Here is a 27,224-nt window from a genome sequence, read left to right as displayed (position 1 = left end):
AAGCTCGGCGTTTCTGATTTTTCTGAGAAAGGGCGTGTAAACACAAATCTGTGAGGAAGAAGCTCGGCGTCAAGCTCCTGCTGAAGGGTGAAGACCTGGCGCTGAAGAATGGTGATGGCCCCCACACACAGCCGTAGACGGGATCTTTCAGCCGAGCCTCGGCTTCGTAAGCCAGCGACTTCACGGTGTCCTCGCGCTGGTGAGGCGGGATCTCGTTCAGCAGCTTGCTCACGTTGCTGGCGCCGAAGATCTTGTGCACGTTCACGAACTTCGTCGGGTCCTCCGCCGGGAAATACGCAGCGAAGATACAGCCGGATAGGCATCTCAGCCGCAGGAATTTGCAGGAGGCGCACGGAGGGCTTGAGTAGCTGCTCGAAGATGAGAAGAAGAAGCCATGATTCTGCAAAGCAAATCTATTCTAAATGGGCCTAATGATTCAAGTTGATTTGAACAAAACTCATGCAAAATGGGCCAAGTTGATTAAGCCCAATAAGTCATGCTTTGATGAGTTCCATGTGATATATAGTCAAGAATTTTACTCGAATGATTCAAGTATAAAGCCCAAACTTTAATTAGTGGGCTAGGATGCTATATAGCCCAAGTTGTTAAATAAAAAAAAAAAAATTGAAGCACTCCTAAATACGAGTATAAACTATTTAAAAATTTCAAAATCAAATAAAGAACTCCTAAATACGAGTATAAACTATTTATAAATCCAAAGAAATTCAAGAACTCCTAAATACGAGTATAAACTATTTAAAATTCCAAAATCAAATGAAGAACTCCTAAATACGAGTATAAACTATTTATAAATCCAAAGAAATTCAAGAACTCCTAAATATGAGTATAAACTATTTATAAAATTCAAATCCAAATCAAGAACTCCTCGATAAGAGTTTAAACTATCAAAATAATTTCGAGACTCGTCTATTACCAAAGACATTTCGTCCATAAACAAGTCTCGATGGGGCAATTTGTAGACAATGAAATTGTCGTCGAATTAAATCGTGCCACGTGTAAATTCATGAATTAAATATTCAATTATATTTTCTATTTTATTAAATGGGATTTTATTCCTAAATTAAATAGATATATAATTAATATTTAATATAAATGAATTAATGGGCTCATGGACACCTAAAGCCCTAAGGCCCATGCATTAAGGCCCAAAACCCATAAAGCCCATGAAGCCCATCTCTAAAATCTATAAATAGAGGTGTTGGGGTGTTCATTATCACAACTCGAAGGAGCGGAAGATCGAAGAGCATAAAGAATTCTCTCTAGTATCACAAGTTGAAGTGGAAGATTGAGGAGTTCAAAGAATTCTATCAAGTCTTCAAGTATTCATCAAGTATCCTTCAAATCTTCAAGATCTTCAAGGCAACATTCAAGTATCCTTCGAGTCTTCAAGTATTTGAGCATTCAAATCTTCAAGTATCCTTCGAATCTTCAAGTATTTGAGCGTTCAAATCTTCAAGTATCCTTCAAAATCTTCAAGTATTCCTGCAAATCTTTGAAGTGATCTTCAAGTATCCAAAGAAATCAAGTCCCAAAGCTTCAAGGCGTTCTTACAAATTCTAAGGACGTTCTTCAAATCAAATCAAATCAAGTTCGAAGCTTCAAGGCGTTCTTACAAATTCTAAGGACGTTCTTCTCAAATCAAATCAAGTTCAAACGTTCAATCCAAAATCACGACTCAAGTCCCTTGGATTGGCGTCATCAAATCAAGTATTTCAATAACCTTCGAGCTTGTTCAAGAATCAAATGGAAGAGAAGAATCAGAGGATTAACTAGAGATTGCAACCCGCATAAATCTATCTTCAAATCTATCAAATTATCTTTGTAACGCGTTTTGTATTTTATCAAATTGAAATACAAAAATTTGTGTTTACAGTCTCCAATATTTTCATACATCTATTTCATATTATAAGCTATCTATAAAAATTTAACAATTTTTCAAATAAGCATTATAGTTGGTGTTCAATTTGACATTATGTGAGGTACATGCACTTTGTTGCATCCGAATGCACAGTATATTCTTTTTACTTAAATTTTACTTATAATTAATAAATTATAATCAATTATTATTAAACTTTAATTGATATTAATTAATTGATTAATTATTAATTATTAATTAAAGTTTAATTGATTATGCGGGAGCAATGTACACAAATTTTTGCAAATATTATTTTTAGGAAATAAAATGTTTGCAAAATTTGTGTACATTGCACCCATCATAATCAATTAATTAAAGTTTAATATTAATGTCAAACTTTTCGGCCACTTCACGTCTTAAGTCGTTCTAAGTTAATAGAGTCATCTTTGTAATAGTGTTACTAGTTCGGTAGTTCCATATAACTAATTTACTTAACAAAAAGTCAACGATAGTCATAAAAAGATATTAATTATAATCATTTTTTGTATAAATAGACTATCTTACCTTTAATGAAATTAAAATTAAAAATGAAAAAATAAAAGAAAATTTGCCTCTCGCCTCCATCTTCTCCTTTTGTATCACCCAAAACTCAACTTGTCATTTGCGTCTTACCGAAAAATATTAGCTTCAAAATTATCTTCATGATCCATGGAGACAAAGTGAATGCAAGTTCGTTTGGGTAGCAGAGAGAGGCAACAAGATTGAAAGGATTTGGCGGTTCATTATAATTTTTATTTCAAGTTTGATGCATGTGGCCACATCAGTCGTCCGATGGTGGCGACGTGAGCTTCGTGGAGATGGGATTTGGTTGGGCGAATATTTTTAAGATTATTATTAATTTTGCTCAATTAAGTTAAATAATTATTTAATATTTGTCTCCTTGTAATACTAGTAATTAACAACTTAAGATGTACTACGACGACCTATTTTCGCAGTCTTTTAAATTTTATTTTAACTCCAAGTCAACCATTAAACCAGCAACTTAGCTAATTTCACAGACCATTGACCTAGAGTACGAAATATTCAAATCGAGTTACTAAATTCATTTCAAATCCAAATATCTTCATTTATTATTTTCGTTAATTACGTACTAGTACATATCCTATTTTTCTTGTAGCAAACACTTTATGAAATTAACTATTGTGTACCTTCTGAAATATTTTTATTCAACCATTATGTATTTTATTACTTAATTTATCAACACTTGTAATTAACTTAGACAATATTTGTAACACATCCAATAAAAAAAAATCAACTATAACGAAATGAATTACAAAAAGGTATAGGATTTTAACCCTCATCTCTCTCTTTTACGAGTAGTAGTAATAATAATAATAATAATTTACTTAACTGGTCCATAAATGCTTCCAAATCATGAATTATGGAACCCAGACCCAAAGGCAGGGGCAAAGATTATCCAATTAACATGATTTGAATTGGGCCCAAAACTTGGCCCAATCTGTTGGCTAAGGGAACCCAAATCAAATATTTGATAATTCAAATATTTGATTTGGATTTTTTGATCTTCGATTTAGATGGGATTAAGTTTTGTCCATGATAAAGTATGAATACTCTATATTGTATTGTCATTATATAGACGGTAACAAATAAGTACTATATAGCATTAAAGACAATTGTTATCTGAGCTGTTACCAGATATGTCAGATTTGATATTCTAAAGGATAAACACAAGACTCCTACTTGAAGTATAATTATTGTATAGATATACTTCTTATTGATTTGATAACCCACGAATTTATCAAGCATCATATGATTGGACTCTTAGAGCATGGCTGGTCATTAAAGACGATTGTTATCTGAGCTGTTACCCAGATATGTCAGATTTGATATTCTAAAGGATAAACACAAGACTCCTACTTGAAGTATAATTATTGTATGGATATACTTCTTATTGATTTGATAACCCACGAATTTATCAAGTACCATATGATTGGACTCTTAGAGCATGGCTGGTATGCAGGAATAGAATGGTGATTCCTGCGTCCATTCCTAATCATATGATTGATACTGTTTTTGTAATGGGAATCACCATTCTCGATGGAATGCCTATTCTCATGCATATAGGATTATTCATCCTCCCATCGCTCATAGTATTATGTATTCCCCGGATAGATTCCTATATAATAAAAGTTTATTTGTTTTACTAAATAATAATAATAACAATAATAATTAAATATTATCAATATAATAAATAATAACAATTGCAAAAATAATAAAATAATAATATTAGTAATAATAAATAAATAATATTATTAATATAATAAATAATAATTGTAAAAATAATAATAAAAAAAACTTTAGTAATAATATAATATAATAAAATTAATAATAATAATAATAATAATAATAGTAAAAAGTAATAAAATAATTTTAATAATAAATAAATAAATCAATAAATAATATTAATAGTAAAATAATAAATGATAATAATAGTAAAACAATGATACTCCCTCCGTCCCGGCTTTTGGTATCCAGTTGAGAACGGCACGAGTTTTAATAAAGTGATTGATGTGTTGTGAGTGGAATATGGGTCCCATATTTTATGTGAGAGTTAAAATAATTAAAGTGGAGTAAGGGCCCCACCTACTTTTACTAAAATTGAAGTGGATACAAAAATGTGGGACGACCAAAAAAGGAAAGTTAGATACTAAAAGCTGGGACGGAGGGAGTAATAAATAACAATAAAATATATAAATAAATATTATTATTATTATTAAAAATAATAAATGAAAGTAACAATAATAATAATAATAATAATAATAATATTATTATTATTATTGTGTTAATTTTATTTCATTCGATTCCATTCATTCCTTGTAAATAGGGCAGGTAAACCGGTCGGTTCGGTAACCGAATCGGTTTACCGGTTAATCGGAACCGGTTAAGGGCCATTTCCCTAATCGGTAATCGAACCGATTTTTAGACCGGTTAACCGGCCAAACCGATTAATCCACGATTTCTCAATTTGTCCGAATTTAACTGGTTAATTCGGTTAATCGGTTAACCGAATTAACCGGTTTTTATTTAAAAAAATTCAAATATGTAGAATGTGTGCAATAGGATTTGAACTCTTGACCTTTGAAAGAAAGAATAAAGTCTTATCCACTGCACCAATTCATAACTTATGATAATTTAGAACAATTTTAATTTATAGATACTTGAAATATTAATGTATTATTTAAATTAAAATATTAAAATATAAATTAATTAATTTAATATAAAATAAACCGGTTAACCGACCGGTTAAACCGATTAACCGATTAGTGATGAACACACTAACCGATAACCGAACCGAACCGGTAAAAACCGATTATCTGTTAACCGAAAACCGGTTTTTCAGGTTCGGTTACGGTTAAAACCGATTAACCGGAACCGTTTTACTACCCCTACTTGTAAATACCAACCATAGGAATCTTTAGGGCTGGTAAACCGGTTCCGCTTATTCGGTTTTAACCGTAACCGAACCGAAAAATTTGATTTTCAATTAACCGATAATCGGTTTTTACTGGTTCGGTTCGGTTATCGGTTAGTGTGTTCATCACTAACCGGTTAATCTGTTTAACCGGTTAAACCGATTAACCGGTTTATTTTATATTAAATTAATTAATTAAATTATATTTTAATGTTTTTATTTTTATTTTATGAAATTATAAGTCTCTAAATCTTTTTAAAAAACTAAATAATCATAAGTCACGAGTTGGTGGAGTGGATAAGAGTCATAAGACTTCATCCTTTCTTCCAAAGGTCAAGAGTTCAAATTTGCTATTGATTACATCCAATAAAATTCAATTTTTTTAAATTTAACCGGTTAATTCAGGTTATCGGTTAATCGAATTAACCGATTAATTCGAAGAAATTTAGAAATTGAATTATTCACCGATTAACTGAATAACCGATTCAGTTACCGGCAATGGGGCTTATCCGGTTCTAGTTAACCGGTACCGGACCGATTACCAGCCCTAGCAATCCTATATTTCATTCCATTCTATTCCCATTATCATTCCATTCATTTCTAATTTCATTCCTGCATACCAGCCATCACCTTAATTCTTGAAGAACAATTTATCCAAGCAGAGTTCTCATCAAGTTGGACTCCTTTATACATCTTCTATATAAAGGCGAATAGAAGAACGTGGATTGGCTATTGCATTCATTATTCTCGTACGTCTCCGTAATATTTTCGTGAATCAAGCCAGACTTTATTCTTATATTTTTTCATAATATTTTGTGTCTTCGGTTAGTTGGTTACTGCACTGTTACTGAGCGTGTGTCTGGTACTTTGCTTTTCCATGTTGGCTTGAGCAAGATACGTTTGTTGGGTGCTTTGGTGTATTGAGTTGTAAGGGATTATGTGTGTTCGTCGGGGTTCACATCTACAAGGTTAGCGTTATCTAACTTTCAATATTTCACTGTTGTTGAAGGTTTGAGAAGTTATAGAGGCGTAGAAAGGTCGAGTATTTTTTGTAAGTCCTATTGTAACTTATCTTCTCATAGTGGAACGTTTTCCCTGGGCGAGTCCCCCCAAACGTAGGTGTCCTATTACCGAATTGGGTTACCACTTTCGTGTGTTCGTTTCTGTTACTAGGTTTGTTACTTGCCGTGTTACAGTACCTCGCTTGGTACTAACTATGATAATTGCGAGAGTTTTTATGTGTATTTGGACAGGTAGGTCTTTCAGTCCAAATTTTAGATTTTTGTAACTTTTCGAATTGATACGTTTTAAAATTAAAAATATCTTAAATTCGAAACATATTTATAATATATTTATAATAATATTTTTCTTGTTAATCAAAACTTTAACTTTTATTAGCTTTGTTTATTTATATTGTTGGTTGTTATCTAATTTCATATTGTTATTACATACTTCATTGGTCTTATTTAGCTTGTCGTGTATTCATTTTTGAAGTATCTGATTTTATTTTGTTTGTTTTCTTTTTTGAATCAATTCATACTATGAGCTTACACTATAATCTTATTCTCATACGTCATTTTGATAAATATTTTGCGGGAGATGTAAATATGATTGTGGTTATTGGTAGATTCGGAAGAGTGGTGCGGCTCTTGAAAAAGCTATAATTGATTTTTGTGCGCAATATTCATAATTTTGATGGTGCGTATTAGGTGATATCGAAATAAATAGAAATAGAAATTGTAAAAATCTGAAAATACAAAGACTGAAATTGAAGTAGCAAATACATTATGGCACACCTGCGTCTTCTCCACAGTCCACACCGCGCCGCACCACACCACCGCGCCGCTCCGCATCTCTGTCGCACACTTAGGGGTATATTCGTTCAGGATTTTAATAGATTTCTACATATTTTTAAAATTTGGGTGTATTAGTTCAAAACTTTTAAAAGTCTATGAAAATCTAGAGGTATTCGTTCAAGACTTTTAAAATTCTATAAAAATTCATAGGTATTCGTTTCAGACTTTTAAAAATCTATGAAAATCTAGAGATATTTAAAAATCTATAGATTTTAAAAGTGGACTGATTTTCATTGATTTCATTCAAAAAATACACAGGAACAAATCCGACCTCAGACCACGAAATTTCGGAAATCTTCATATTTCAGCGCCGGCTGGGTTCCAGCGGCCGTGGCTAGGGGTGAGCAAAACCAAACCGGAACCGCCAAACCGAACCGAACCGAACCAAACCGGGCGGTTTGGTTCGGTTTTTGTAGTGAAAACGGTGCGGTTTGGTTTGAAAATTTTCAAACCGCCAGTTTTCGGTTCGGGTTCGGTTTGGAAAAAACGGTGCGGTTTATAAACCGAACCGAACCGAAATTTTTAATAATTTATTATAATATATTTTATAAATAATTAATATTAATAATATTAGAATTTTCAACCCTATTCTCATTTCACTTTCAGCCTTAGCCGCCCTAACCTTTCCCCCCCATTGCAATTCTTATTCAAGTTTCAATTTCTAGGGCTCCCTCCTCCCACTTCCCGTCGGGCCGCCGCAGCGCCACCGCCACCCCACCCCATTCTGGCAGAAGGCGACTGCCATCCCCACCAACAATCGCCGACCCTTGCCTGCCGGCGCCGCCTCTTCGTCCAGTAGAGTTCCCCGCCGCTACGCCCGTCGCCCCGCCCAGATCCCAGCAGGCAGCAGCCGCGAGACTCACGACGTCGCCCAGCCATCCCGCGACGCCGTCGCCTAGGCCTGACCGAGCCTCGCCGCCCCACGCCGTCGCCTAGGCCCGACCGAGCCTCGCCGCCCCACGCCGTGGCCCAAGCCTGCGTCGCCGTCGGCCCGTCGTCCCTGCCTTGCGACCTCGGTTTTTGAATAAAAAAAAAATTGGAACGGTTTTAGGCCAAACCGAACCGAACCGAAATTTTACGGTTCGGTTTGGTTCGGTTTTTTCAAGTAAAACGGTTTGGTTCGGTTTGAAATTTTAGTTGGCGGTTTGGGTTCGGGTTGGGTGAAACGGTTCGGTTTCAACCCAACCCGCCCGAATGCTCACCCCTAGCCGTGGCTCGAAGAAGCCAGCGGTCGCTGGGACTAGAAGGTAATGATCTGGATGCTTTTGTGAGCTGAGGGATAGACTATTCGATGTTGGTGATTTGGTGTTCACTTTGAAACTCAAACTTCATTGATCTTTGCAGGTGGTCCATTTTCATTATATTCGTTACTTTGTTAGCATGCTAAAGTGGGGCTGATTCCATCCAATAGAGGTTCGGGCAAGATCTTGAATCATGAAGAAGACACATGGATTAATTTACATCATCCAAAGCCAGCGGTCGCTGGAACCCAGTGATTACTGGGATCTGTCTCAGCGCTCAATTAATTTCAACGAGCGTTGAGATGGTAAATTTCAAATCAGTAAAAATCACGTCAAATTCTTGTTAAAATCTCTACAAAATCTATTTATAATTTCAAAATACATGAAGAATCTGTGTAAAATCTGTAAATTTTAAAAATCTCTAAATTTTAAAAATTTATTAAAATCATGAACGAATACACCTCTTAATTTTGATTAGTCCTCTACTCTATTGAAATTGAAAAGTGAAATTGAAAATTTAAATTCATAAACGTGGCTATTGCAACTGTTGTATATAGCTTAAGGTTTGGATTTGGAATAATTGAAATTCATTAAGGAGTGTTTCGGTTCAGTCGGTTGCTCTATTCTTGAAAGAAATATATATTTTTTTTATTAGAATTTTTCGCACACATGGTTTGGATATGGCTACTGCAACTTTTGTGGGCTATTATTATTTATTAGAATTTGTTATATATAGCTTAATCCTTAAGGTTGGAAAGAATTGATGAGGCTCGAGATGTTTTATTGAAAGAGCAAATGGAAGTAGTTTTTAGATATGTGAATAATATATGAAGAATGTGTGATTCAAAGATTTATTGAATTGTACATGTTATTGATACTTGTTCACATTCTCTAAAAGATGCTATATATTAGTGATTTGTTTGAGAAACATGGTTTGTGAAGAGAGATTTGTGAAATCGTATGAACGATGAGTGGATAAATGACAGTTTGAATATGTATATTGAGAACGAGATTTTCTCAACAATTGATAACAAGAAGATATTGCAATGTTTTCAATCGATGAGTGCACGTCATAGTCAATTGTCATTGCTTTCTCAAACAAAAACAACTAGTTCATCAAGTATTTATTCCTAACTTATTTGTAATGTATTGGAACTATATAATTTATGAAAATATTGTTTATCATTGTTGTATTTGTTTTTTTTAATAGAAATACATAAAATGTACGAAACACCTAAAAAAAAACGGGGGCCACCGCCCCCGAATCCCGTTAAAGTTCACTCCCCCCCAATATAAATTCCTGGCTCTGCCACTGATGGGTGGCGACTTCCACGACTTACAAGGATAAAGTATTCAAATGTGAGATTATCACATATAGCCTTTTTTGTTAAAAACATAAGTTTTATAACCATAGTTTATAATAGATAAGTTATATAACCATTTTAGGCGTAAAAGAATATAACACCCTTTGACTTTTTTGTATTTTTATTTAACATTTTACATTATATTTTTATTTAACATTTTACATTTTATTTAACATTTTCTTCTCTACACATTCTCTCACTACATCAAAATTGCCTATGGCGGGTCGTCGTCGCCGCCGCCGTACTCGATGTTGCCATCAAGCAACATCGAGTACACCATCTAGTAAATGAAACTACAAAAAAGTAAAAGGATATTATAGCTTTTAAACTTAAAATGACTATATAACTTATCTATCATAAACTAGGACTATAAAATTTATATTTTTATGAAAGAGAGCTATAATAAGATTTCCCTCAGCATTAATGGCGTCGAAGCTTTCTCCTTAGCGAGAGGAGGTTTTGGTTTTGATTCATTGGGTGAAGAAATTCAATCAAGAAAATGCTGCTTAAGTATCTAAATCTTCTCATCAAGTATCGGTTGAAAAAAAAAATCAATGTTGAATATTTTTTAAGCTTATTTGTGATTTAATTTATTTATGAATTGTTGATTTTTTTTTTAATTTGTATGGTTATTTAATTTATTTATGATCGACAACATGTTGTTCTAAGACAACTAGGGGTGTGCAGACCCAACTCGAATCCGCCAAACTTGCTCGGGCCGACGGGTTCGATCCGAACCGATCCAAGACCTATGTTTGGTCCGGTCCGGGTCAATTTTCTTGGACCGAACTTTTGTCGGGTCAGTTCGGGTTGAAACCCGGTCGAACCCGAATCAACCCATGTATTTATAAATTAATTATTTTTTATATATTTAATATTTAAAATAGCATTAATAAAATTTAAATTTCAGATTTCTAACCCTAAAGATTGAATTGTGGATTGCGAATGGTGGAACTATGGTATTGATATGTATTGGTATCGTATTTATTATGTTTTATGTATGAAAATTAAGTGTGAAATAGGAAGAAAAAAAAAAATCCGGTCTCGGCGGATCGGAGCCGAACCGAACCGGACCCATTGCTCGGGTTCGGTCCGGATCAGTCTGTTCTCTCAAAATTTCCGGTCCAACAGGTTCGACAGGTCGGTCCGGGTCCGACCCGCTGCACACCCTTAAAGACAACTATACGTCTAATTGTCATTTGTCTATTTTATCATATGTATGATTCCTCCCGCATACATTAGTTGAAACTTGAACATGCTGAATATTGTTGTACTTTCAAATTGATTGAAAAAAAACATAACTATAGGTAGGCGTGGCTGTATCGGCCCATATTCAATTGCTATATGGGCTTGGCCTACTCTTTCTTGGACCAGATTCATTTTCTTTTATGGTAATAACATTACATTTTTGTTTTTTGGTGAGAAGTAAAATAACATTCCTCTGATTGTGCACGTTGCTTAAAGTTTCACTTGTTACGAAATAAATTGTGATAGTGTATCTACAGCTAAAGTCGTGTCGAATTTGTAAAAATGATAAAATTTTCAACAATTATCTTTTTGAGTAATGGTGTTTACCTTAATGCCGTATGGATGATTCTTGACGAATTCATTTATTTAGTTCGTAGTAGAATGAGCAAATATACTTACAGTGGTGTGCGTGTGAAATTGACCTTTTTCCTAATTATATTTTAACAATTACATATATATGTGTAATGCATTTGTTGAAGACGGATGAGTAAGCATTGGTTTATTAATTTATCTGTTTTTCTGACATTACATTTGTTGGAAATATGGTTTTATGCCAAATCTGAAAATTATTATTTAATTAAATATTTATTATTTAATTAAAATAATAATTGGATGTTAATCTACATTTCGAGTAGATCAACGTGATATACTTGAAGTCTCAAAACCGATTTCCGGTGAGTGAGATATTGTATGTCAAAGTTTGGATGTTGAAGAGGGAAAATCAGTTTCAACTTCTGCGTTCAACGATTGCGGCCACCTACCGCAGCCGCCGGAATTGACTGTTTCAACTTCTGCGTTCAACGATTGCGGCCACCTACCGCAGCCGCCGGAGTTGACTGCCGATCCGTTCACACTCGGTTTAACACCTATAAATATGGGTGTGTGGTGAGCTTTAGAATTCACTCTGAAAACTCACAACTCACAACTCACAAAATAGTCTGCATTCTGCATTCCACCTCTAGCTCAGTTTTCGATCCTTATTCAGTTCGCCGGAGCTCGCCGGATTGTGGTGCTACATCCGACGAGACGAAGTCGTTTTACCTTTGGGGAAGATACGCCTAAACCGAAGAGCACTACCGGGGCGATAATCTTCTTGCGGGAAGAGATTCATCTCGACTCGACTTATTATACGTATAATTTATTTATACAGTATATTTCAGTTGTATAAAATTATTTGAGTTGTAATTTCTCAAATTATTTTCTTTTGTAATATTTTCAATTATTTTGAGTTGTAATATCTCAAAATATTTATTTTGTAATATCTCGATCGTGTACCCGGTTCTAACAATCGCAAGAAGATTATTTCTCTGCCGTTGATACACGTTCGAGAAATGGCTCACACCGACGTCAATATGGACGGCTCCACCACCTCTGCAACCATTGCTTCAACCACGTCGTCAATGTTTTCCTCGATGGGGGCTTCATCGTCAACATCTAGAACTATTGGTCTTGCCGAGAAACCATCAACGTTCTCAGGCAAGAACTTCAAATATTGGCAAGAGAAGATGCTATTCTACCTCACAACCGTGGGGTTTGCCGGATTCTTAATGGAGGATAAACCTCCAACCCCGAGTGAAGGGGAAGGGGAGACAAGCCAAGAAATTCGTGCCGGATATTTGAACTGGTGCCGCGGCGACTACTTGTGCCGTAACACCGTTCTCATGTCTCTGGACGAACGGCTCTATCGTGTTTTCAAGGTTCATGAAACCGCGAAACAATTGTGGGAGGCCCTTGATCTAAAGTATCAAGTGGACAAGGCGAATACTACCAAGTATGTCGTTGCCAAATGGTTGGAATATAAAATGGTTGACTCCCGACCATTGATGGACCAAGTGGAAGAGTTCCAAAATCTTTCACATGAGGTTCAAGCCGAAGGGATGCCCTTGGCGGATGCATTGCTCGTTGCAATCATCATAGAGAAATTACCTCCTAGTTGGAGGAAATTTCAAAACCTTTTGAAGCATGAGCGCTCGGAGATGTCCGTGCCGATATTAATATCCAAGCTTCAAATGGAGGATCACGTGAGAAGTCGTGATCAAAAGGGAAAAGCTCCGATGGAGGCAAAGGCCAATCTCACCGAGAAAGGCGGTCCCTCCAACAAACGTGGTCGCCCTAACCCTAATAATAAGGGTAAAGGGAAGCAAGGCGGACATCAACCATCAAAGTTTGATGGTGTATGTTATAATTGTGACAAAAAAGGTCACATGGCTAAGGATTGCCGCAAGCCAAAGCGGAAGAAAGCAAATGGCAACGTGAACAACGTCGAGAAGGACTTCGACGATTGGAACCACGATGACTTTGCTGCCATGATCTCCGAGGTGAATCATGTAGACAACCCGAACGCTTGGTTCGTGGATACCGGCGCTACCGTCCATATATGCATAAATCGTGAGTTGTTCCACAACTACAAAGAAGTGGAAAACAAAACGATAATGGAGGCTAGCGAACGGACATCCCAAGTCCTTGGCATGGGAGATGTGATTCTTCAACTCACGTCGGGCGTGGAGATCACATTGAAAGACGTATTACACGTTCCAACTGTCCGAAAGAATTTAATTTCGGGCTTTAGGCTTACGAATAAGGATTTTGAATTGTTTTTCAAATCTGACTATGTTGTAATACGCAAGTGGGGAAAGTTCCTAGGGAAAGGCTATGCCTCCGAAGGACTTTTCAAACTTGGTGTAAGAGCTTGTAAGCCTGCCAAGGCTAAGATCAATAAAGATGCATCAACCTCTTCTGCTTACTTGATTGAGTGTTCTGATTTATGGCATTGTAGACTTGGACATGTTAATCTAAATGCTATAAAGAGATTAGTAAAAATGAATTTACTAAAAGTTGATGAATACAACTCACAAGAAAAATGTGAAGTTTGTGTTGAAGCCAAGATGGCTAAGTTACCGTTTAAATCGGTAAAAAGGAGCACTCAACCTTTGGAACTTATTCACACCGATGTTTGTGATTTAAAGTTCGTGCAAACTAGAGGTGGCAAGAAGTACTTTATCACCTTTATAGACGATTGCACAAAGTATTGTTACCTTTACTTATTGAAAAGTAAAGATGAGGCTATTGAAGCTTTTAGAAACTTCAAAAATGAAGCCGAGAATCAACTTGGATGTCGAATTAAGATGGTTCGAAGTGATAGAGGTGGAGAATACGTAGCTCCGTTTGCTGAATTATGCAACGAAAGTGGTATAATACATCAAACGACGGCTCCTTATTCACCACAATCTAACGGCGTTGCTGAACGCAAGAATCGAACTCTTAAGGAGATGATGAATGCCTTGTTGATTAGTTCAGGATTACCCCAGAACATGTGGGGGGAAGCTGTCTTAACGGCCAACTATATCTTGAACAAGATTCCACTCAAAGGGAAAGATGTAACTCCCTATGAGCTATGGAAAGGAAGGAAACCTTCGTATAAATACCTCAAAGTGTGGGGGTGTTTAGCCAAGGTAGAAGTGCCTTTACCAAAGCAAGTTACAATAGGACCTAAAACGGTGGATTGTATCTTCATTGGTCATGCACTTAATAGCAGTCCCTATCGTTTTATAGTGCACAGATCGGAGATACCTGATATACATGTTGGGACAACGATAGAATCAAGGAATGCTATATTCTTTGAAAATATCTATCCTCACAAGGATAAAGGTACATCGAACTCTAATGATGGAGTTGATGGTGATGCTACAGGTTCTAAACCTATGGAAGTAGCAAGTAATTCTACTCAAGTAGATGATGCCACAAGTTCTAATCCTGTACCACCTAATAGGAAAAGACCAAGGTCTAAACCTATGGATGTAGAACCAAGACGTGGGGAACGAGTTAGAAAAGCTAATGTCTATGGACCGGATTATGTTGTCTTAATGCTAGATGGCGAACCAGTGACGATTAAAGAAGCTATGTCTGGCTCAGATGCAACTCTCTGGAAAGAAGCCATCGATGTTGAGATTGATTCTATTATGCAGAATCATACTTGGGTGTTAGTGGATCTACCACCTGGAAGTAAAGCTTTAGGATGCAAATGGATCCTAAAGAAGAAGTACAAATCTGATGGTACTATAGATAAGTACAAAGCCCGACTTGTCGTTCAAGGTTTCAGGCAGAAAGAAGGATACGATTTCTTCGATACCTATTCACCTGTGACCAGACTAACATCTATTCGGATGCTTCTCGCTATTGCTGCCTTGCACAATCTTGAGATTCACCAAATGGATGTGAAAACTGCGTTCTTGTATGGCGAGTTGGAAGATGAAATATATATGAAGCAACCTGAAGGGTTTGTAGTACCTGGGCAAGAGCACAAAGTATGCAAACTTCAAAGGTCTTTATATGGGTTGAAGCAAGCACCGCTTCAATGGCATTTAAAATTTGACAGTGTAATGTTGTCAAATGGATTCAGAATCAATGAGTGCGATAAATGTATCTACATTAAGAATTCTAATAACGGATATGTTATTGTTTGTCTTTATGTAGATGACATGCTCATCATGGGAAGTAATTCCCGAGTGATTCAAGAAACCAAAGGCATGCTAAGTAAAAATTTTAGTATGAAAGATATGGGCTTAGCTGATGTTATCCTTGGAATTAAAATTCTAAGAAGACCTGATGGTATTGCTATAACACAATCTCACTACGTTGAGAAAGTGTTAAAGAAATTCAACGCTTTTGACAAGCCAATAGCTAAGACACCATGGGAACCTAATGTGCATTTGAGTGTACACAAGGGAGAACCTGTTGACGCGATAGAATATGCGAAGATTATTGGGAGCTTGTTGTATCTAACAAATTGCACTCGTCCCGATATAGCATGCTCGGTCAACAAGTTGGGCAGCTTTACAGCTAACCCTAGTAATGAACATTGGAAAGCTCTTGAAAGGGTTTTGAGATATTTGAAATATACTCAAAACTATGCGATTCATTATACTAGGGAACCCTCTGTACTTGAAGGGTACTGTGATGCAAATTGGATATCTGATGCCAAAGACTCGTTTTCAACGAGCGGTTATGTATTCACTGTGGGGGTGGTGCTGTGTCTTGGAAATCCAAGAAGCAAACATGTATTGCTAGATCGACCATGGAATCAGAATTCATAGCTTTGGATAAAGCTGGTGAAGAAGCCGAGTGGCTTAAAAATTTCCTCGAGGATATTCCATGTTGGTCGAAACCTGTGTCGTCCGTAATAATTCATTGTGATAGTCAAGCTGCTATCGGACGAGCACAAAACCATTTGTATAACGGTAAGTCGAGACATATTCGTCGACGTCATAATACCGTGAGACATCTGATCACTAGTGGAGTTATCACAATTGATTATATAAGATCAATTGATAACATAGCGGATCCTTTGACAAAAAGTATCCATAGAGATCAGATGTATAAACTGTTAGGGGGAATGGGTTTGAAGTCCACAAATTAAGGATAATCATAGTGGCAACCCAACCATGATGACTGGAGGATCCCAAGAACTTGGTTCAATGGGACAACTAAGTTATGAAAATCCGTGTGTTGAACACTCGAATTGCCTATTCCTTGTAGAACAGTGAGTGTTCGGAAACCTGCACGTGGTGAGGTTAAGTCTTTGACTTTTAATGACTCTAGAACTCCTCGAAGAGGACAAGTATAGCAGGATACTTGAGTTAAGAGTCACCTATGTAAGTGTGAAGTGGGGCCGCTTCGATTGAAACACTTATGAATCCAAAGAGGTGTTCCAAGGCCTGTAATGGACACAAACGTGAGAACGAATAAGGATTGAAGCAATATTGTGTCAATATTGTTGACTAAGTATACACCGAGGAGGACTAGTTCAAGGAACACAATCCACTAGGCCGCCGGTATACTCGATAATATTGACTATGGCAGGTTCAAAGCCACAAGCTACCTTTCCAAAAGCAATGTTGTTTCTTAAGAAGACTGAGCTAAATGTCTGCATACATACGCATACTGATTTCTCACTCATGTGGGGGATTGTTGGAAATATGGTTTTATGCCAAATCTGAAAATTATTATTTAATTAAATATTTATTATTTAATTAAAATAATAATTGGATGTTAATCTACATCTCGAGTAGATCAACGTGATATACTTGAAGTCTCAAAACCGATTTCCGGTGAGTGAGATATTGTATGTCAAAGTTTGGATGTTGAAGAGGGAAAATCAGTTTCAACTTCTGCGTTCAACGATTGCGGCCACCTACCGCAGCCGCCGGAATTGACTGTTTCAACTTCTGCGTTCAACGATTGCGGCCACCTACCGCAGCCGCCGGAGTTGACTGCCGATCCGTTCACACTCGGTTTAACACCTATAAATATGGGTGTGTGGTGAGCTTTAGAATTCACTCTGAAAACTCACAACTCACAACTCACAAAATAGTCTGCATTCTGCATTCCACCTCTAGCTCAGTTTTCGATCCTTATTCAGTTCGCCGGAGCTCGCCGGATTGTGGTGCTACATCCGACGAGACGAAGTCGTTTTACCTTTGGGGAAGATACGCCTAAACCGAAGAGCACTACCGGGGCGATAATCTTCTTGCGGGAAGAGATTCATCTCGACTCGACTTATTATACGTATAATTTATTTATACAGTATATTTCAGTTGTATAAAATTATTTGAGTTGTAATTTCTCAAATTATTTTCTTTTGTAATATTTTCAATTATTTTGAGTTGTAATATCTCAAAATATTTATTTTGTAATATCTCGATCGTGTACCCGGTTCTAACAACATTCACAATCATTAAATAGAGGCAGAAAATAAGGTGGAGTACTATTTGTTAGGTTTGGTTTGTTAGCCGGTGAAGCTAATTAATGAACAAGATCATAGTTGGTTACCAGTCAACAGTGACTTGGTAGGAAAATCCTCACTAAATAGAATTTCCATTGAATAAGATGGATTTTGGTTATTAGGTTTATCTATTTCCCACCAATATTACAAGTAGCAATTGTTCCCATCTAAAAATGAATACATCTTATATCACTTTCAACTGCAAAAAATGTCTTGCCCAATGAATAATTTGATTAATAATTTTACAATCACTTTTTTGCATTTAATAATCACATGTGATTTAATCTGTATGGTTTTTTCTGTAATGTATAGGTTGTAAAATTGAACATTCCTTGAATAAATCACTGCCGACAATGTAGAAGATAATTTTGAAATCGATTCAACATAGGGAAACCAAAACCAAATCTATTACTATCAAAAAAAGAAATCTACGTTTTTTTTTCATGGAATGAGACCCCAATCAAATAGCTTTATAAGGTTGGTGTCATAGTATCTTATAAAACAATAGTTCTTGACTTCTTGTAGAGGATTGTATGTTTGTGTGTGTGTGAGAGAGAGAGTCTTGCGTGTAATTTTGAAAAAACAACAGAGAAAAGTAATTGGAAAAACTAAAATGTACCTATAACTTATCTCTGCATAAACAATCACGCTCTACACGGTGAATGAATATGTACGTTAAAACTAATACCTACAATAACATTTTGTAAGTTCCTCATGGAAAAAAAAATTACATTTATACATCGTGTACATAAAATAAGAAATTAATATAAAGTAGGCATAATGTTATTTCAAATTTAAAATCAAAGCCACGTTAACATCCAATTTCACTGTTCATTTTATACATTTACAGTATTTTCATGGTGATTTTATTTTATTTTAGGGGAATGTAGATAAAATTCCATTAAATGGATTATATCAACAAATTCTTTACAAAACTAAGCTATGACTTGGATTTACCTATTAAATTATTAAATCACTTTTTGTTGTTGATGACTTTGTACATAGAGATGATAATTCAGCCAATTCATTGGGTTTCACGCCAAAATATTCAAATTATTGGATTATTTTTGAATTAAAAAATAAATTAATTAATATATTTCTTTTGATAATATTATATTTGTAATAAATAAACAAACATATAAATAAATGACATTTAATGAACATCGATTTAGAGATATAAAAATTTTACATTTTTATTATTTTTTTTGAAAAAAATTTTACATCTAAATATTTCATATTAAATATAAAATTAAAAACACAGAGAAGTGAAATGATGAGTATAACTTTTTAGTATTTAATTTTTAATATTAAATTAAAATATATATTTCAAAAAGAGTTGAAAAAAAAGTTTTACTACTCCCTCCGTCCCGCTAAAGTTGGCAACATTCGTTTCGGCACGGAGATTAAGAAATTGAGTGTTATATGTTTTAATAGAGTGCGGCCTACAATTGTTGACCAAATTAGTGAGTAATTGTTGACTTAATTAAAGTAATTTTGGCATTTTTAGAAAGTGGCCTACAATTGTTGACCAAATTAGTGAGTAGTTGTTGACTTAATTAAAGTAAACTTTTGCCATTTTTAGAAAGTGGCCAACTTTAGTGGGACACCCAAAATAGAAATGTTGCCAACTTTAATGGGACGGAGGGAGTATTATATTAATTTTCAAAAGCAAAATAATATTGTTGAAAATTAAATAACAAAAAAAATTATATAATTAAGCGAATACATTGTTCGAACCAATCTTATCAGTCGAACTATTCAGTTACGGGTTATTTGAAAGCTAATTTTATTGGGTTAGAAATTTTTTAGCCCTAATCCTTTGGGATTATAGATTACAAGTTTCGAGTTAAATTGATATCCATGCTTATACAGTACAAGTGTACAACTCTATTACCTTCCTCCTCACCATTTCTCATAACTTCCGCCATTAGTATCACCTCTCTCTTCTTTCTTTCTATCTCTCTCACTCACTAAATGAGCCTCAGCATAGTATAGAGCTGCTGCAGTTCCCTATTATGCTCCCATAGCCTAAAAAGATAGAACTCTTTCACAAATTATATGTTCACATTGTTATCACTCGTCATCTGTTCATGAATTGAAATCTCGCACATTGTTTCTGCACATTTTCCTAGAAAATTTCGCCCCGTGTATGTTGCTGGAGTTCCGTCTCATATCTCAGCTATCTCCTTGAAACGAACAATTTAACCAATTTTTGTTCTGAAATATTTAGTTATTTACGAAGTTGTACTTGACTATGGCGATTGCGCCGGCGATAGTGATTGTGCCCTTGGGAGTTTTCTTCTTCATCTCCGGCTTCATCGTCAATTTTATTCAGGTTTCGTCGTTTAACAGCATTTCATCATTTCTCCTTTCAATTTTTTGATTTATCAACCCAAATTTTCGTTGAGGGTGGTAGATTTTTCTGGTGCTGATACTTGGGCGGTTTTGTACTATTTGAGTTATTGAGTTTAGTCATATTGTTTACCTTCTGTTAGTTTAGTCCAATTTTTGTTTTTTGTGTTATTTATGTGAATGGATGCTTTCTGGAATATTTGCAGGCTGTATGTTTTGTGCTAATAAGACCGTTATCGAAGAACACTTATAGGAGGATAAATAAGGAGGTGGCTGAGCTACTGTGGCTCGAGCTCGTGTGGCTGGTTGACTGGTGGGCTGGTGTTAAGGTGAAACTATTGAATCAGTGCATCAGTATACTGTAGTGGCAACATTTTTTATAGATGTTTATACAGGTGACAATGCATTAGAAAACCTGTTAGCTAGTGTTGCACTACATTGATCGATTTCCTATATCTAAATGGCTCATATGTCTGGCTGGACTATCTGCAGTTGTATGTGCTGTATATGGGATTCTGAGTTTGAAGTCAATAGTTATTAATTTAATGTATGTGAGTTTGTTCAGAACCTTTCAAGATGCTGAAGTGAACTGACAGAATAGCTCGATCATTGTTTCTATCCTAAGCTGCATCTCTTTAGCTTTGTAATGATTGGATATTTAGATGAATGTGAATTATTATTGTGTGCATGGGATAGTATAGTTAAACAGGTCTTACTGCATCATTCGTCGCTATCGAAGAGGTAGGAGGAAATAAAAATGGAGTCGAAGCTTTGGTTTTATTTCAATATTTTCATCTGAATCATTTGTCTCATGCTGCACTGGTAATTTGGTTGCAGATTGAACTGTACACTGACTCTGAGACCTTTAATTTAATGGGTAAGGCAGGACAACATGTTTTAGACTTATGTGCTTTTCCCTTGATTTTGCCCTTGCTTGTGATTTTTGATACATACTTTTTCATTCCTGTGTATGTTCCAGGTAAAGAACATGCACTCCTCATATGTAATCATAAAAGTGACATTGATTGGCTTGTTGGATGGGTTTTGGCTCAGGTTTGTCTCTTACTTGATGCTTATCTACGAGTCTTTCTGCTTTGATTACTAAAACATTCCTCACAATCTCAAGTTTATTACCAGATAATTGACTTTTGGACCTTTTAATGACAGCGAGCTGGTTGCCTCGGTAGCTCATTAGCTGTTATGAAGAAATCATTAAAGTTTCTTCCTGTAAGTAACAAATAGGAAACTGTTATGGAATTAAAGCTGAAGTTTGTCTTACATCCATCTTGTTCATGTTTAATTTACAGAATGTGTATTCTACGCTTTGTACAATTTGTGTTTCAACTTTGATGTAATGAATCTAATGATGAAATAATGAATTTTATGAGTCTTGAAAACTTTTTGAAGGGTTCTGCTCAAAGTTATTGAGAGCCTTTGTTTTTTTTTTTTTGTACATGACACTTATAAGCTGTATGTCAGTATCACGATAGTCATGTGAACTATTGCTTTGATATATGAAGGTGATAGGATGGTCCATGTGGTTTTCTGAGTATCTCTTTCTTGAAAGAAGTTGGGCAACAGATGAAAGCACGTTAAAGGTATGTATCATTTGAACTTTTCTTTATCATCAGTAATTATTTATTAACATTCCCACTTTTTTTTTGCTTAATTATACACTATTCTTTTGCTTCTTTTTCTGGCTTATTTGGCTGACCAGTGAATGCAATACTAATTCAACTACTATCTGTTTCAGTCTGGATTACAACGGCTGAGGGATTTCCCTCGACCATTTTGGCTGGCTCTTTTTGTTGAGGGTACTCGTTTCACACAGGCAAAACTTTTAGCAGCTCAAGAATACGCATCCTCAAATGGGCTACCTGTTCCAAGAAATGTTTTGATTCCTCGCACCAAGGTTCTAAATTGACTTGCTTCTAGGATTTCTTGCCCATTATCAAGCTCAATGCTTTTGTTAGTTATATGAAAAGAGTTTATAAGCACCTAAAATCTTATAAGATGTTACTATGTTAGATCTTATTCAAAAACAGGAAGAAAATATAATTTGTCCACCACATCACGGCCAAAATCAGACCTAACCTCCTAAGGTTTTTTGAAGTACAACTCGCTCGCTCAACTTTGCAATTTTATCGAAATACCACTGTGACTGCGCCAGTGGAATTTTCAGTCAGAATTATGCTGTGTGATGAACACACGTGAAATTTTTAGGCCTTTGTCATTTCTAGTCAAGCTTACTTGTGGGTTTGTTTCTCAAGGGCACATTTTTTTAAATATACTCAGCAGTATTCACTTGTGAACAATTTCTATTTTCAGGGTTTTGTTGCTTCGGTAAGTCATATGCGTTCATTTGTTCCGGCAGTTTATGATGCAACTGTTGCTATTCCCCAAAATTCTCCTGCGCCAACTATACTACGACTATTTAGTGGGCAATCCTCTGTGGTAAGCCTGCAAAATCTCATCACTCAGTATCAGATTCGTGAATTATGTCTTATTTGATGCTAATGGTTAGACTTCATGCAGCTTCCCTGTGGTATCAATTCTTGAAAACCTTAGAACTTTATGCATCTGATACAATAGTAGCTTATAGTTGCAGATATTGCACTGTGCCATCCAGATGGGCAGTAAATAAAGTTTTCAGAAGCAAGGAAATTAAGTTATAAAACTGAATGGCAAGAGGTTTTCTTTTCCAGATTAAATTACATAATACTACTCCCTTTGTCCCATAAGAGTATGCTTAGTTTGTTCGGTACGAGTTTTAATAAATGTTAGGTAAGTGTGTTGTGAGTGAAGAAAATGGTCCATTTTTGTGAGTGGATTGGAGAAATAATGGTGGGCTATATTGGTGAAGTTGTAAAATAATTGTTGAAAATGAGAATAAAAAATAAGGGGTTAGTTGTGGGGTCGTGTCCAAAAATTATTTGTGCATACTCTTGTGGCACGGACGAAAAAGGAAAGTGAGCATACTCTTCTGGGACGGAGGGAGTGTAATATTATTGGATGTAGGAATACCAATTTGCTATGCAACTTTTGTTGGTTTTTCAAAAATAAAATTGTACTAGTAGAAAAGCTGATAAGAATGATTTGATTATATTTTCTTTAAAATTATTTAGATGCTCATATTCGATATTGTTCAGGTGCATGTCCACCTTAAGAGACACTTAATGAGCGATCTGCCAACAACGGACGAAGATGTTGCTCAATGGTGCAAGGATGCCTTTGTGGCCAAGGTGCGAGACTTACCTATTCATTTCATACTTTTTTGTATTCAGTAAAAAAATAAAATAAAAAATCATGTATTGTGCCTATGTATCCAACCAGGATGCGCTAATAGACATGCATATCGCTAAGAATTCCTTTGGTGAGCAACGACAAGACATTGGGCGCCCGGTGAAGTCCCTTCTGGTATATAACTTCTGTACTTCCTTCTCCTTTAGCAAAACACATCATTCCTACTGAACCTAATACTGTAAACAACAGGTTGTCACTTCCGGGGCAATTCTGCTCATCTTGGGGGCTTTGAAAATTATCCAGCGTTTCTCTCTCTTCTCCTCATGGAAAGGTGTCACGTTTTTGGTCATTTCTACGGGAGCCGTCAGTGTTCTCATGCAAGTCTTGATTCACTTCTCACGGGCGGAGCAGCCTAGACAAGAAAGACAACACTAAGTGTGGTGTATTATTTGTTTTAGTTTAGATTTTCCCATTGCATGGGGCTGCCACTTGGCATGCATTATACTACCTTATTAATGAAAAGGTCAAAAATTATTTGAATATTTGTTGACTTTTCGTTGATTGTTTGTTTTTAATAATTTTTGTTGACAAGTTATGGTCATTTGAACATATTTTTAACATTGGAAAGGCTATTGGAGCTAAGTTTCGTTTATTTTAAATGAAAATTTATTTATTTTGCTTGGAAATTTATCGATTTCATGATTTATCTCTCTATCGCCAATTGAATATCAGTACAATTATTTTACGTCCTATTTGTATTTGAGGTGGTCTTGGGTACACTCGGATGTACCGTACAATCGGGTTATACCTTCACTTAAACTTTGACCCGCATCCTGATTTGAAGAGCCGGGTCAACTCGGTTGTACGGTACACCAGGTGTATTCAAGATTTTGTGTTTGTATTTTATGATACATGAGTTGGATTCTTACAAAATACGACTCGGATGGGAGAATTACACCACTACTTGTTACTAAATACTACTCCATCCGTTTTATTACAAATGTCCTGTTTTTGGGCACGAAGATTAAAAAAATTTAATTAGTAAATAAAGTGAGTTGATGAAAATTATTTAAATATTAGGTACAAAGAGAGAATATGTTGCCAAAAAAAAGAATGGGACATTTGTACTGAGACATTCCATTATAGAAAGTGGGACATTTGTAATGAAACGGATGGAGTATAAGGATACCAATGTTGTAGCCTGTTGAAAGTTCGATTGGAAAATTACTTTATATTGTAGTGTATATAATTTTTTTTCTAAAAATAGTTAGCTCCATAGCTAAAGTGTTGATGTCTCCTGATCTAATGATCTACTATATAAGTTGTCGACTTATAAATTGATAGATTTAAGATATTTAATTTAATATAAATGGAGAAATGATCATGTGAGAACTAAAATTCATCACATCCACTTATTCCTACGTTAGATTTGGGATTCATAATATGATGATAATATTATAATTGTTCCTTCTTTAATAAGTGGAATTTATAGTGGTCTTAATTATGACAAATCTTATTTAAATAATCATTTACAGAAATTGTGATTATTCACGACCAATCGATATTTATTCACGATCAATAATGTAATTATTCACATAAATTTTTATTGAACATGAATTTGAGATTACATTGAAAATAGAAGGTGAATAATTATTGAGATTTCGTATAATAGTTTTTTAACCCTAAAAACATGGAAAGACATATTAAATCATGACGGCAGAATTTAAAATAATCTAGGGTCTATAATTGATCTTAGTTCTTTTTTTTTTTTTTTGATCGGGCAAAGTCATGTTAGAAGTTAGTAATTAGTTCCACATCCACTCCAAGAATCACCTTATCTCTCCATTCACCAAAATCCACCTTATATCTCCAATCTCCAATTCGCTCCCAAGAGGGATCGAACCCGGGTCACTTCACTTAAATGATAATTGATCTTAGTTCTCACTTTAATACTATAAATTACTCCTAGTATAATTTTAAGAGCCAACTTTTGAGATAGCCATATTGAGTAATATAAATCAATATTTAGTCCTCCATCTTAAGAACACAAATTTCAGTCATTTTTTGTAATTTCGAATTGTATTGACCTTGATTTGGGTGGATCGAATCGGGTTGGGTGCACGGGTTCAGTTGGTACTTTTTGGCACTAATGTTATAATTTGTGCCAAAAGTACCTACAGAAAGCAAAACAAAAAAATATTAAGTAATTTGGTGCTTTTGACACAAATAAGAATATTAGTACCAAAAGTATCAACATAGATAAAAAAAAGGGTTAATAGCCGGAAAATACACGAACTATTTTGAGATTTGCATATTGCACATGACCTTCAAAATTAGCCCCAGAATACATGACCTTTCAATTTAATCGCAATTTGCACCCGCGTTGACTAACACTTGGATCGGTGCTGACGTGGTCGTCGGATTTTGTTGACGTGGACGATTTTCCGGTGTATGAATCGACGTCGTTTTGGAATCACATTACAACACCAAAAATGACGTCGTTTCGTCGACTTAAATTCTGAAATCACCTTGGGGACACCCATTTTAATTAGGGTTCTTACACAAATCGCGGTTGTCCCAGAAATTTTATAGAAATCGCGGCTGTCCCAGAAATCGAAGGCCAAATCACGGCGAGTAAAGGAAGAGTGAAGAGAGTTGAAGCGAGTTGATACGAAGAAGCATGAGTTATTCTTGAAGCTCGTCGTCAGTGGGAAGGACGAATAATGGCGTGGAAATGAGATGTTATCATAAAATCCCTGCGATTATGAAGACGTCTCACACTGAGAAGAATCCGGAGAGAAGGTACGTTGAATGTCGATGGAGAGATGTCAATGATTGTACTTTTTGGGATTGGGTCGATCCTGAACTCACACCCTATTACAAGCGGTGTTTTAACAAAATGAGAAACGAAAGGGATGCTGCATTGAACAATTACAGTGGATTTGAAGGCCCAACAGGTGATGGAGTTGAATCTTCCATGGTGAAGAATGAAGATGGTGCAGTTGATGTTAAGTTGCAAAGAATGGAAAGTAGAATTAGGGCTCTTACTTTTGCTTTGATTTTGGTGATCATTTTGTTCCTGTATTCGAAATTTTAGACTACTCTTTGGATGTCAATTCCCATGGAATTTTGTTCCTTTATTCGAAATTGTAGACTACTCTTTGGATGTCAATGAAGTATGTCATTTTGTTTATCATTTTGTTCCTGTATTCAGAATTGCATTGAAATGTAAGAGTGCACAAATTTGCCAAAACCATAACATTCATTGATCTTGGGAAGCATACAGAAGTTATAAACACAGTTATGATTGGCAAAAGCTAAGACAAAATGAGGGATTATAAACTTGTTTATCCCTGAATCTACATCACTGCCAAAAGACAAAAACTTTGAATTCCAGAAGCTAATCACAGTATTTAGCATGCATTTACATCACTTTCAAAAAACAGAAACTTGAAATTCTTCTTGCTTGAGTCATTTGTTGCAACTCTCTTGTGTTGCCTGCCCTTCTATCACTGAACTCCCCGACCCTTGGCCACTTCCACCTCCACGAGCCTTGCTCCTTGCACTTCCCCGAGGTCTGCCTCGTGCACCACCCCGAGCTCTGCCCCTTGTCATTCCAGCTGCTCCATCATTTAAGGGTGTAACACCCTTTTGAAGTGGTGCCTGCAATAATGAATGAATTCATCTGGTTTTTGTTATAGTAAAACAATATAATTACACAAGTGGAGTTCAGGAATGTCACACTTACCCGAAAGTAGTGATTGCCACTG

General features: G+C 35.6%; 2 protein-coding genes across 4 annotated transcripts in view; both read left to right on the top strand.

Moving 5' to 3' along the window:
- Window positions 1–27,224, top strand: part of LOC131001622 (H/ACA ribonucleoprotein complex subunit 4) — an 806,367-nt gene that overhangs the window by 748,617 nt on the left and 30,526 nt on the right. The gene's annotated exons all lie outside the window — the stretch shown is intronic.
- Window positions 19,598–23,996, top strand: LOC131002010 (1-acyl-sn-glycerol-3-phosphate acyltransferase 2-like). 2 transcript variants are annotated; one of them, XM_057928696.1, is made up of 12 exons: window positions 19,598–20,006; window positions 20,090–20,194; window positions 20,418–20,540; window positions 21,049–21,088; window positions 21,191–21,264; window positions 21,379–21,438; window positions 21,732–21,809; window positions 21,965–22,123; window positions 22,540–22,665; window positions 23,361–23,453; window positions 23,545–23,628; window positions 23,704–23,996. In XM_057928696.1, exons 2-12 carry the CDS (start codon window positions 20,114–20,116, stop codon window positions 23,887–23,889), a joined length of 1,104 nt encoding a protein of 367 aa, XP_057784679.1. In that variant the 5' UTR covers window positions 19,598–20,006; window positions 20,090–20,113; the 3' UTR covers window positions 23,890–23,996. The 2 variants fall into 2 exon arrangements, with proteins under 2 accessions (XP_057784679.1, XP_057784673.1); XM_057928690.1 differs by having other exon boundaries at window positions 19,598–20,194.

Source organism: Salvia miltiorrhiza, chromosome 1, assembly GCF_028751815.1.
Source record: "Salvia miltiorrhiza cultivar Shanhuang (shh) chromosome 1, IMPLAD_Smil_shh, whole genome shotgun sequence".
NCBI classification, from domain to species: Eukaryota; Viridiplantae; Streptophyta; class Magnoliopsida; order Lamiales; family Lamiaceae; genus Salvia; species Salvia miltiorrhiza.
Note: the sequence above shows the minus strand (reverse complement) of the source record. Positions and strands in the feature narration are given on the sequence as shown.

What these genes read in the sequence shown, in the direction of transcription:
- LOC131002010 (XM_057928696.1), top strand. Translation starts at nt 20,114, where the DNA reads ATGGCGATTGCGCCGGCGATAGTGATTGTGCCCTTGGGAGTTTTCTTC. An exon ending in TCATCGTCAATTTTATTCAG is followed by an intron (nt 20,195 to 20,417) that starts GTTTCGTCGTTT and finishes GAATATTTGCAG; the next exon opens with GCTGTATGTTTTGTGCTAAT. An exon ending in TTTTGATTCCTCGCACCAAG is followed by an intron (nt 22,124 to 22,539) that starts GTTCTAAATTGA and finishes TTCTATTTTCAG; the next exon opens with GGTTTTGTTGCTTCGGTAAG.